General features: G+C 32.6%; 1 protein-coding gene across 3 annotated transcripts in view; it reads left to right on the top strand.

Moving 5' to 3' along the window:
- The window catches only part of LOC130448668 (kalirin), a 393,432-nt gene that overhangs the window by 31,621 nt on the left and 348,227 nt on the right, over nucleotides 1-13,584 (top strand). For all 3 annotated transcript variants that reach the window (XR_008910360.1, XM_056786130.1, XM_056786132.1), the window contains exons 3-4: nucleotides 6,591-6,786; nucleotides 13,390-13,563. Coding sequence is in view for 2 of the 3 variants with exons in the window: in XM_056786130.1 (XP_056642108.1) it covers nucleotides 6,591-6,786; nucleotides 13,390-13,563 (370 nt within the window). In the remaining variant the exon portion in view is untranslated. The remainder of the gene's footprint in view (nucleotides 1-6,590; nucleotides 6,787-13,389; nucleotides 13,564-13,584) is intronic.

Below are 13,584 nucleotides of genomic sequence, written 5' to 3'. Positions count from 1 at the left end.
TATATATAGCTTTATCTTATAGAATGTGAATATAAATTTTTTTTGTCTGCAATGAGATATTGATTTATGCGTACTAATAATTTGTAGCTAAGAATGTTTCTATATATGAAAAGCAATTAAGCATTTTTAACAGGTGAAGTTAGATTGAAAAGGTGAAAGAAACATTATCAAAAGTTTTCGCTACATGAAAAACGATTTCTTCTGACATAAATTTATACTTTGTGGCGATATCCTATTGTAACATTCCGGTTGTAATGAATTGTATCGTATTATGCAAATTAGATTCCTACTAATTACTACCATCGGGCTCACTGTTTTCACTCTCAGAATTTACTTAATCATCATAACCGGAAATCTCATGCTTATCAAGATTAATATTAATTTGCTACATCTGTAGCTGATTCAAATTCAGTAAAATCTTTTACATATTTGCTGACAGTGACTTTGGAAGAAATTCTCAAAGAAATATTTGCACAAATCTTCAACATCTGAAAATCTAAACGTGGTGTTTTAATTTGCTTGAGACATGCCCAAACAAGTTGATTGGTATTGAAATAGGTGTGGTTTTCTCAAGGCTTTTTCCTAAAAGTTTTGAAGCTTATACATCCCTATAATATTGTGACGGGTATACCGCCGCACGTCATCTAATGGCGCCGTTCATAATTGAATGTGATGGAAACTATAGATGGCGGATGGCTCCTAATCTAACCTCACGAATTATGTCCTAGATATTTCTGAGGAAGTTAACTCTAACTGGACAGAAGTTTATAGACAATTTAGCCCTTCGTAACTGTAATCAAATCACGCTTTTTGTTGAATGTGACTAGAATGGACGGAAGCATGTGTATGCTGTTATCCGTATTGAAATTATTACTAAATCGAATAATTTGTCATTAGATTAGCTACAATTTGCCCCCTTGACTTTGACTTGACTTTCTTCTCATTCCCTTGTTATTACTTCTATTCACTCTTCGTCTGCTGCCTTCAATTAACTTGTTCTTCACGTTCCTTTTGTTTATGAAATTGCTAAACCGAAAGATCTCGACAGATATTTTGAATAAAGGGAAGCTGTTGGTAAAGTTCGACATTGTGGATTGCTGAAGCAAAGAAATTCAATTTTTACAGAAGTTTCCTTCAAAGGAAACACGTAAACGTCAAGGAGTTGAAAAAGTGAAACATGTAGAAGAAGCTCTCCTTCGGCGATTTTAAACGACAAAATTAAAGCTTTTTTGTTAAGAGTTATAGTTAGTAGAGTAGACCATTTTGCAAAATAGTTTTAATATTAAAAGTTTTTCTGCAACGGATGGTTGGCCGACTAGGTGGAAAAGCAGGCATAAATCGAAGCGTTAACTGAACAAATAATAATGGAAATTCAAAAAAGTTAATGCCAGAATAACCGTACTTCTTGCTTGCAAATGGCTGGGACCCTAAAAACGACTTTATTGAATAATTGTCTGTAACATACTTTAACAATGCTTTGAATAAGCTGACGAAAGATATTTTTCTAAAATACCTAAAAAAATGGGATACAGGATTGACAGAAAAAGAGAAAATTGCTAGATAACTGCTCTGGTTTGAAAAATTTACAGTTATTTTGCTTGTCTGCAATTACAACATAGATCGATCAACCTTTGGATTAAGGGCGTACAAAGTCAATTATCGAAAGAGCGATCCGTACTCAAATTGATGACTCTACAAAACCATCTCTATGCTACTTAAATGTTGAAATCTTTCAGTATTCTTTATGCATATGTATATCGTGGGAAAACATCACCTCAATCACAATTTTCAGTTTTAGAAAAGGGAAAATCGATATGTAGAAAGCTGAAAAAGCTGGGAAGGAGACTTCACAAGCTGATTAAATATTGGACGAAGATGTAAAAAGGGCTTAAGATTTGACTGACGATGAGATTGATTTCTCCATCCAAAATTCAAAAGAAGTGAAATGGACGAATTTTTTCAAAATGAAGGAGACGACAAAACTGAACTTGTTCTCGAAGATATCCAACCACCAACAACAATCGATTCTTACTATGCTATGCAAGTTAGGCGAAGAACCTTAGAAAAGAAAAACCAACTATGAAATTTCTTATGATTTGGAAAAAAATATTAATCGACTATATTAATATATCATGAATAGTCAACCCTTGGATAAGTTTTTTGTGAGAAGTAGTTCGTTTTTTATGTTTATTTTTTATATAGATACAATAAATTACTTTTTATGTACGTTTTATTTTCTATCCTGCTCTTGATATCATCATGTACCGCATTAAAGTCTTTAATAAACTATTTATAAAATTAAGAAACAGAAATGCAATAAAAATTAGAAGGCAGATACAAAGGGATAAAATAAAAATATAAAACCAAATGGCGCCGATTTGAGATATCATAGGCGTCTATAGTATATTTTTATGAATATACCGGCCAAAAGTTATTGTCCACCCCATATTCCCTTTCAAAATCATGCACTTTAACAAATTTCTTCAATATCGTCAAACAAGGTCGAAACGTTATATTATAAATCAAAAATAATAGTGTTCGTTATTTGTTTACTTTATATGAGCGCATGTTTAGATGATTTCTACGGTGTTAATGATTGTAGTTTAGTCTCAGTCCTGTATGAGGCAATAACGTACTGTGATTTATCATTTTTAGATACGTATTTTTGTGAAGTTCGTTCTCGCAAATTCAGACTTGCATTTTTCAAATGCGTAAAATCAAGGAACTATCGGTTGAAACTCATCATTGCCGATGATTAAAAATACCTCGAAGTGAAAAAATATGCATCCACCAGGAGTTTTGGCTATAAAAGACGTTCAGGGTGGCCTCAGTAAACGTGGTCAATGACTCACAGGCCCAAAGATAGCAGCTCAGATCAGTAAATCAAGGGATTTACCTTTGAGTACTACTACTACAGTAAAAAGGAGATTGAGAGAAGTTGACCTTTTTGGAAGAGTGGCAGTGAAGAAACCTCTTTCAAGACGTCAAAATGAATTTTAAAAACATAAAAATTGGACGCTTGAAGAGTGGGAGAGAGTCAAATTTTATGTTTTTGGATCTAAAAGATTGTTTGGCGCAGGTCAGAGTAAGAACGAATGCTAGATTCATGTGTAGTCCCCACTGTAAAACAAATCCGACGCTTGGTGATGGTTTGGGGATGTTTTAGAGGAAGGGTGACTGTGGACCTGGTAAAAATTTTGAAAACAAATTTAGTACGCTCTAGCCAGTGCCGGATAGGCAAGACATTTATCTATTTATCTTGCGTCTGTCCTTTCCAATCCATAATCTATATGCTTTTTTTCAGGTTGTGGATTTATTATTTTAGTTAGTTAGTATTTTATATATGTGGTTGAGAAAACTAATTCCTCCTACTTTGCTGTATATGTTGGGATTCCTTTCCTTCATTTTTGGTATAATCAATTCAGTAGTCCATTCCTTTGGATAGTTTTTATTTACCATACTCTTACCATGATCTCAAGTATTCTTTAACCCCGTATTTTATTAGCTCATTAATTATTTTGGATGGCATTTTTGCTTTGTCGTGTTTTAATTTTTTTATTATGCAATTACATTCCTCTTTTGTCTGATTTTAATCAGATTCTAACATTGTACCATTTTCCCTTATATCATCTTCGTGATGACTTATTTCTTTGATAAATTTTCGAATATTGAATCTTTTGTAACAATAACTTCTTCTGCTGTAGTTATTACGCTTTTCCTAATTTCTTTCCTTTGCTAATCAATATTCTCTTTTCCTTTGCTCTTTATCAATTGCTTTTTTCTGTATTCGTTCTTACACATTCCATTTTCTGTATTTTATCGTCATTGTAACAATATTCACCAGTTTAATTTTATTTTGATTGCTACTGAGTGATGACCAGTCTTTTTCTGTATGATCTTACAACTTGTATAATGTATAATCATCTTTTTAGTCGAAGAAAAATGGGGGGCACATCATTTTTCCAATGTTTTGAGACCTCCTGAACACGATTATGATGGTTTTTCGAATGTCTGTAGTTTATATATATATATATATATATATATATATATATATATATATATATATATATATATATATATATATATATATGTATATATCTGTTTAAGCTTCTTATTTTCGTCTCTCGAGCAATTGCTATGGGTCCGATTTGGTTGAAAATTAGCATACATGGCTTTTTTGGCGGCGGATTGATGTTATTAGAGTTTGGTTGAAAACAAATGAATATTTCGAGGGGTCGCAGTGCAAAAAAAGTGGTTTTTGACCTTTTCTCACCTCTGCAGGTCAAACGAAAAGCGACTGAAAATTGAAATTTCACATGTAGGTTCAATTAGTTGCGAGATGATTTCCTGTCTAAGATCGAAACTTTCCATCTCCACCCCTCTCTATTTTATGGTCATTTCCTTATATTTTGGCCAGAAAAAGTTTAACTAGAGGGTTCGAACTTCGCATGCAAGTAGGGGTGATGTTGAAGATGATTGTTGAAGATTCTCAAGTTCAAAGTTGTCTTCTTCAGTTCTTCTAGCACAAAACGCCTGAAATCATTTTGATCGTTGTAATTGTTGAACTGGACCGCCTCCTATTTAATGAATAATACGAGTATGATCGTTGCTAGGGTGATTTTTTTCACTTCCCATTTTCGAAATTTCTTGTCATTATGACAATTTTTTCTTTGTTGTCAATTGGAATTGAACAAGAGGGTTTCATTCGACGAAAAATTCGACTTTCGTTATGGAGCGTTTTGTTATTAATGATCTGTTTGGTTTCCAATAGTAGTTAGTCCCTGGTATTATCCACTTGTTTTCATTCTCATTCTTAAACCTAGTGTTACTAATATGAAAATTGAGTTTATCGGCTAAGTTACATAAATTTATTATTTATATTATAGTATATTTCATTAGTAGTCTGGAAATGAGGATTTTTCTGTGCGCGCGTGACAAATTCTCGTCTGAGACTAAACTGATCATGTGAAGTCATGCAAGCACGAAAAAATTCATTTCTCGACGTGCAATGAACGATACTTTTTATTATACTTATTTAAAAACAACGCAAAAAGGATCACAATTAAATTTAGAACATTTTATTTTCAGTAATAATATGTAATAACCCAAAGACATTGATCATTGCTCGAAAACATTTTATTACAGATTTGGAAAGCTTGTTGCTAGGAAACAGGCCGACGCCGTAGGCGGAGGTCTGTGGCCTATAAGCACCAAGCTTGGGAAAGTTGTTTTTGCTTAATTTCAGACTCAGGATTTTCCGTGTTAAAATTTCCATTCATTAATGAATATTTTTGAGGTATAAGTATCCTAGTGTAGACAGTAGACCATGAAAACCATCAGTCCTTATCTATAAAAAAAATCGTATTGAAAATATCCTGAATATAAATCACGGTACATTAACTGCTTCAGAGATGAATGCTCGAAACGGTTCGTTAGTTTCAACAAATACGCAATCACCCTCACGATGACGCTTCTCATTGATTGCCTGCATCATATTTTTAAATGTCTCGATTTTTTAGTATTTCCGCAAGTTTTAACACACCCGATAAACAAATCAATCACCTCAAGCATACAATTGCTATAAAATTCCACTCAATATATTTACATTTTGTATTTCGCGATGTAGGCGGAGAAAGCATCGTTCTCTGATTCATATTCTTTAAAATAAGAAAGATTAACGATTTTATCTTGGAAAAAATATTGATTGAAAGAAAAAGAAATATACAGTTTTTTTCCTTTTACGAGGAAAACATTTCAAAAGTTTCTACGTAGAAGCAGCAAACGGTTTTAACTAATTGTGGAATTTTCATCCACTTTTAGATTACTGAGCCAATTGAACGTTTGTGGAATTACTTACTACCTGTAAGATGTGGTCCAGAAGCAATTAGTAAAGCAAATTTATTTGCTATATATTCAAAATTTACCTTATAAACTAATTGCACATAGTTATGATAAGGAAACGGTGATAAGAGATATACACGCAGGCGTTCAAACATTGCAATGTCCACCAGTTAAAAATTTGATTATGTACAAAGCTGCTTCTACAAAGTTTGTGTATTTTTTTGGATTTTTGAGGTGTGCAATGTTATTTTATTTGTGCAACAGATCTACTAGAACAGTTAGTAGTTGGATCACTTTTCTAAACGGAAAACTTTTGTAGTAATTCGGCAAATTTACTAAATATTTGTACATGTTCTTATTAGCACATACTTCATAAAGATTGAGAAATAAAAACAAAATAAGTGGTACTATATATCTAGTACCTTGTAATAATTGTGACGCTGCTCAGATAGGGCAGACATCTCAATAATTAGAAAATAGATTAAAAGGTCATCAATAAATATAAAACTGCATTAACGAACCATGAAATATCAAAAAAAAATATACCAATTCTGAAAAAGATCTAAACAATTACGAATAATTTAATTTTTGTGTTTTTACATATTTTTGAAATATAACAACAAATTTTTCTTGTTAAAACAGATTTCTATGTTGATTTTATTTTTATTTTGATATTAATGCTTTGGGTAATAATAAATAGCGTAAAAATTTTAATATTTTCTTCAATATAAAATTTGTATATATTTCAGCGAGGAAGCTCGAGGTCTGGGTTTTACAGTACTGGTAGATATGAGAGGTTCCACGTGGTCTACTGTCAAACCTATATTGAAGGCACTGCATGAAAACTTTCCGCCCGGCACAATCCATCAAGCGCTCATAGTCAAACCTGACAACTTTTGGCAGAAGCAAAGGACATCTCTTGGATCGCATAAATACAAGTTTGAGGTAAAAATTGTTCAATTTTTTATATGTTTTTATATTTGACTTGAAGATCTAAAAACAATAAATACTGGAAGCGACGATGCTTCAAAGTGCTAATTATGATAAGAAATTGTAAATAAGAAATCATGATCACACCGAAAAACCTCGCATGCAATCATCATAAAATAAAAATGAGCAAACCCTTTTTTTATACACTTTCATATTGTGACGGGGACACAGCCGCACACCGCCTGTCGACGCCGGTCATATGTTAATGTAGTGGAAACTTTATCAAAATGGTGGGTGGCTATATCTATTGGGTAACCATTAAAAGCTACTGAGGTTACTGAAAGAGGTTTGCTATTACTAGACACTTTGGAATATCCTTCTACCATGTTCTGGAGTATCACAAAAGGAAATATAACCCTGAAGCACACAGTGTGGGAGTTGAGTTAAATATTGAAGTAATGTAGTGAGCGATCGAAAGCATCTGAGCGGCGTAAAGAAATAATAAAGTTTTTAGTGTTAAATCAATGAATTTCTATAATTTTATTGAAGAGCCTTACCCGTAGACGTTCCAATATATTTCTGAGATTGAAGATCTCGATGTAAATTATTACCATACACAGATTCTATCATTTATTTAGCTTCTTTGGCACCTAATGTTAATGGAAACTACTTACACGATCTCTGTATATATCTCTGCATAGATGCAGAGCAAGTAGTTGCTGATATCAAAATTAATTTACCGTATTTCTAGTCATTCCTCGTTTAATGATAATATTTTGAACGTTAGACTTTTGAAAATTGGAAGACATTTTAGAATCTTTTCACAAGTTGGAATTTTTGGAACCGTTGATGATATTCATATTGAATACACAGTTTACACCAACACTCACAATTACATTGTCTAGCGAACGTTTCGATACCCATTTTATCGTCTTCGGAGACTGAGGGTAAACAGTTTTCCTCCAGTATGTTTTGTTCTTTTCCTTGGTATATAAACTGAAGAAAAGATAGATGCCACACATCGCTTTGATCGAGGTTTTATCCTCTTTCCAACAATTTCTCGACAAATTATTTTTATGAGCAGTTTTCGAAATATTAGAGAAATAATTTAATCTCGCCCGCACTGAAATATTGTACCGACTCCCCTTATAAAAGAAATTGTAAGAAACAATCCATCTGACAAGTTTCCTTTCTATTTTTTTGTTATTTTCCTTTTTATAATCAGAATCAGTAAGGATAATATTGAAAAGAGAATTATTGAAATGATATTTTTCCTATCCCTTCTGATGATAAAATCTACCCATCCTGAAGAATTAAACTACAAGGACTACAAATATTTATGTAATATGTCCCCTTGAAAATAAATTTCTTATGAACTGAGAAGAATTATCGCTGTAGCTACCTTAAGAAATATTAAACACAAATTAGAATATCGTGCATCTGAAGTTGGTAACAGGACCGCGTCATAAAATTGTCGGGATTCAGTTTGGAATTTCCTGAGTCTTTGTTGCAGTCTTCAAACATTTTGTTTTTCAAGCTTCTTTTAGATAATTTATAATTTGAATCAGATGGTCAGGATGCATTTAACTGTTACGGGTACGATTCTAGAAAAAATCCCCTGTATTTTCGAACAAAAAATTTTGGATTTTTATGGTTTGATTTTGGATTTTAATGGTTTGGGATGCATTTTTAGAGTCTAGAGTTTTGTTCTTAGCGTATACGTCAACGTGAATGGATAGTAGAGAATACCTCCTCGAAGAACAATTATTTCCATTTTTAAGTAACAATGATGGTTAATAATATTACCACAGGAGTAGAGAGTGGTCTGATTCGAAGCAAGAAATATAGAACTATTGAAGTAACCCCTCAGTATAACTATATGGAAAATTTATGGGGGATTGTAGTTCGAATAATTACGTACGCTGACAATAAACAAAATGCCGATGAAGATGATGATGTTGAACACATTGTTCTCTGCTACACCAAAACTTACAATTACATTGTCTGACGGGCGTTTCTACAACCAACATGTCGTCTTCAGAGACCGACGTTAAAGTATGTCGGTATTAGTACGAGTTGTTTAAAAATTTTCTTGTGATGATTGTCTATGCCTTTCGACGTGGATTAAACCAACAGCAGTGTGCTGATCAACTCGCTTCGACTTTTTGTGATGAAGCACCATCTCGAGCCACGGTGTTTCGCTGGTTTTCCTAATTCAATCGTGGTCTCCCTTCGCTATAGGATGAATTTCGTGGAAGTCGTCCAAAATCGGCTGTTTTGCCAGAACCCATCGATGCTGTGCGTAACCTGATATTGCAAGAACGTCACGTGACACTGTGAGAAAAATTTTGTAAAAATTTAATCGTGGTGCTTCAAGAGACGTCTATAGATTCGCGTGAGGCGACGAATCATGGATCTATGCATATGAACCCAAAGCTAACCAACAATCGCCTGTATGGTTTTTTCAAGTCTAGCCAAATCTAACAAAAGTTGTTTACGCAAATGGTCGTCTATTTTTTCGGTATAACTGGATGTGTAGCTACCATTCCATTAGAACAACGTAGAAAGGTCATTTCTGAATAGTACACCAACATTTGTATTCCAGAAGTTTTCGAAAAAATTAGGACAATGCGAGCTCCCACACACCAGTTTAAAAAAAAAGTTTTTGAACAGTTAAAACATCGAATTGATGGCAGTCCTTGTTTGGCACCCAATGATATCTTCTTATTCCCACAGATTAAAAATAAATTGCGAGGTCAACGTTTTTCTACACATGAAGAAGTAGTTGATGCGTTCAAATCACATGTTTTTGAATCGACAATTGGTTCGAACTCATACAAAAATGTATTGATCTTGATAAAGAATAGTTTAAAAACCAATAAGCCATATCCAATTATAAATATTTGTTTTTATTTGTCTACCTCAAAAGTCTCGTAAATAGTGTAATCGGGATGAATATCACCAACGGTTCCAGAAATTCGGACTAAGTGACAATAACGGAGTCCTTCGACTAGATATGTTAATTTAGTTGAAAATATGTCTTCTATGGGTTAAGAGCTATGATTGATCCACTATTTATTTAATTAATTAATTTAAATTTTTTGTATGAGGCCGTAGTTATACACCATTCAGTTTTAATGATTTTCTTAGATAGATTATGTAGATCGTTTATAAGCGTTTTATGTTGAGTATTTCTCTAGTTTATTTTAAACGCCTTTATTATTAATCGCCGAACATTTAAGATCTGTTAACCATATAATAATAATTTATTGTAAATTGACCGTCCTCGACGTCTTACTTAAGCGATTCTATATGTCCTTTAGACACTTTCATTAACTTATCAAATTACTTACCCTTATTTATATATTATAACGACCGTACATATAATTATTAATGCTTCTAAATGTTCTTGATTTTAGGTCTCTTCTGTTTTAAAATTTTAATTTTTTAAAAAATTCTTGAAAGATTGATAAAAAATTGACGTTTTGACTTAACTTCAGTCTTTATCAAAATATGATATTGTCACTGATAATTTGCGTACGTATTCATATTAATCAATAGATCACCTACATTATGAACATCAAAATAAGAATAAAATCAAAATAGAAATTTGTTATAATAAAAAAAAATTAATATAAATATGCACGCAAATTGTCAGTGTCAATACAATATTTTGATAAAGACTGAAGTTGAGTCGAAAGGTGAATTTTTTAGCAATCTTTCAAAAATTATTAAAAACAAACTAATTTTAAAATGGAAGAGACCTGAAATCAAGAACATTTAGAAGCATTTATAATTATATTTATGGTCGTTGAAGTCACATCGATACAAAAATAAGGGTAAGTAATTTGATAAGTTAATGGAACTTCAAGTGTCTAAAGGACATAAGGAAACGCTTAAGTAAGACGTTGAGGATGGTCAATTTACAATAAATCTTAACGAATACAATAGTAAGTAGAAGTTGAATAGGTAGACATTCACAGTCACATTAATACAAGACAGAAATTAGGTAATCCGAGACCATACGTCGAAACGACAATTTTTTATCAATCTTATTAAAAAAAACTAATTTTAAAACAGAGGAGACCTAAAATCAAGAACATTTAGAAACATAAACATATCAAAAGGTCTAAGAAATAAGAAATTAAAAAATATATAATTATTTATAGCTTTTGTAAATAATAGAATTAGTATTTAAGTGGGAATAAACTTGCATAGAGGGTCATATATAATTTTAATATCCAACGAGAACAGTAGTCAGATTATTGAAACCACTTAATTTATTTATATTTTATGTTAATAAATCGTTTTTTAATTAAGTTATTTAACTCGTTAAATAATATAATTTCTTGTTATTATGCCCCTCAGTTTATTATTTACACGAAAGTGTCAATTTTCAAATTGATACCTCGTATGTTATTTTTTTTTTAATTTAAAACATCATAATGTGTTTTTGTTTATGAAATTAAAATGCGATAAAACAAACCGACCGAGAAAAGCGGCCCACTGAGCTTGCATAGCATTTTAATTAATGACTCGCTGCACTTGTTCGTACTCAAAAGCTTTATTTGTACAGCAAAACTTCACCTTTGTAAAGTCGATTCATATGCTATGATACTTTATACATTTATTTAAAAGCTCCATAAATTGAATATTTTAAAATTCCAGTTCCATAAAATGTCAACATAACTAAATATTTTGAAATTAATTATGCACTTCATTTTTTCACTACTTATTTACTGTCTATTATGTTTGTTTGATAGATATTCATATTTTTCAATAACCAGTTGATGGATTACATCAATGCATAAAACTCCATGACTTTGATATACAATTGAACAGTTTTTAATCTGTTGGTACTCTGTTTGGATTTTATTTTTCTTGATAGAACTCTACCTCGATATCTTGTTCATCACCAATAGCACCAAGACAAGGTTTTTGTAGAAAAAATCTCAATTCAAATCCAGAAAGTGTATTTTGAGAGACATGCTAAAGTCAACAAATCAAGAAAACTTCCTTTACAATGTCAACATTTTGCGACGATTTATAATTCCATTGAAAACTCACTGTAGTTGCACGAATTATATTTAAGTTTCTTTTTTAGCATTATTTAAGCATAAAATGTCCCCAAAATAAGTTCAATGATATGATTTAATCGAAATATTAATATCTGTCATCTAGCTTCCATCGCTAAAGAAACTTTGATTCTAAATATCCCACTTCTCCTTATAATATTGGAAAGCGTGTCGAAAAAACGTCGCTCAGAATGTTCAGAAACGGAATTAACAAGGAAAAACTGTCCTTAAAAAATTTCCAAATACTAAAAAAGTTTAGCTTTGAGAAAAAATTCGATTCGATACTGAGCTATGGAAGTGCGATCGAAACACCATACGAGAAATGAACAGAAATGCCGTCAAATGGTACACGGATGGCTCTAAAACAACAGATAGAGCTGGAATATGAGTGTATGGGTCTAGAACCGAACACTCTGAAAGCCTGGGCAACACACCAAGCATGTTATTAAAAAATGTGTCCAGTTCAATCTAGGCAGGAACTATCGCAAAGAATTTTTGTGTCGTCACATAACTATGGATGGTATGTGGTTCTATCACACCTGAAACAAAAGAACGATCAAAACAATGAACTGAAAAGGAAGAACCGGCTACAAAGAGCCTAGGCTCAACCAATATAAAAGTTGAACTAGATTCTACTCTTGATGAGACTGCTCCATCGTTATCAACAGTAAAATATTGGGTAGTAGAGTATAAACGAGGCGTACGACCTGCGAAGACCAGCACCTTAGTGGCCGACCAAATGAACTTGATGACTCCAGAAATGTTGAAAAAAATCCATAAAGCGGTAATGGATGATCGTCGACTGAAAGTGCGCAAGCTAGAAGACAGTAGGCATGTCAAAAAGTACAGTATATCGCAAATTTCGACATGAGAAAGCTTCCATTTAGTGTTTGGCAATGGTTCACAGAAATCAAGCTGAATTTTTACGCTTTCTCGTAACCATGCCTGGAACGATCGATCACTTCACCCCAGAAACAAAAGAACAATCAAAACAATGGGCTGAAAAGGGAAAACCGCCTTCAAAGTAGGGAAAGACCATTCCATTTCCAGAAAAGGTCATGGCATCGGTTTTTTGGCATGCGCTTGGAATAATTTTCGTTGACTATCTTGAAAAAGGAAAAACTATCAACGGCGAGTAATATACGAGGTTATTGCAACGTTTGAAAGTGTTGTTTCATCAAGGCAATGCACCAGCTCACACATCCTTTACTGCAATACATACTCATACATCCTATTAGCCAGAGGTAGCCCTCTCGGATTATTTTCTATTCCCAGAATTGAAAAAATAGCTCGGTGGTCAAAGATTTTCCAACAATGAAGAGATTATGTCGGCAGTTAATGGTTATTTTGAGGAGTTCGACAATTGTTATAAAAAAAGGTATCGAAGTTATTGAACATCGTTGAGAAAAGTGTATGGAGCTAGAAGGAGAAAAAATCGTACATAAATTTATATTGAATATAAATTCATCATAGTAAAATTTATGTTTTGAAAATATTATCAAAATGTTTGTATGATAGTTTCAAAGTTTCATTTAATTTTTAGACCAACATGATAAGTATCGAAGCTTTGCCGAAAATAATTGACAGTAGCCAACTGACATCAGACTTAGAAGGTGCTTTATCTTATGATCATGCTCATTGGCTTGAAGTTAGATTGGCTATTGAAGAATTTGCATGGCAAGCCGCCGACCTATTGGATAGATTAGATGACTTACAGGTAAATATTCATTAAGACAAT

Source organism: Diorhabda sublineata, chromosome 9 (assembly GCF_026230105.1).
Source record: "Diorhabda sublineata isolate icDioSubl1.1 chromosome 9, icDioSubl1.1, whole genome shotgun sequence".
In the NCBI taxonomy this organism is placed as follows: Eukaryota; Metazoa; Arthropoda; class Insecta; order Coleoptera; family Chrysomelidae; genus Diorhabda; species Diorhabda sublineata.
Note: the sequence above shows the minus strand (reverse complement) of the source record. Positions and strands in the feature narration are given on the sequence as shown.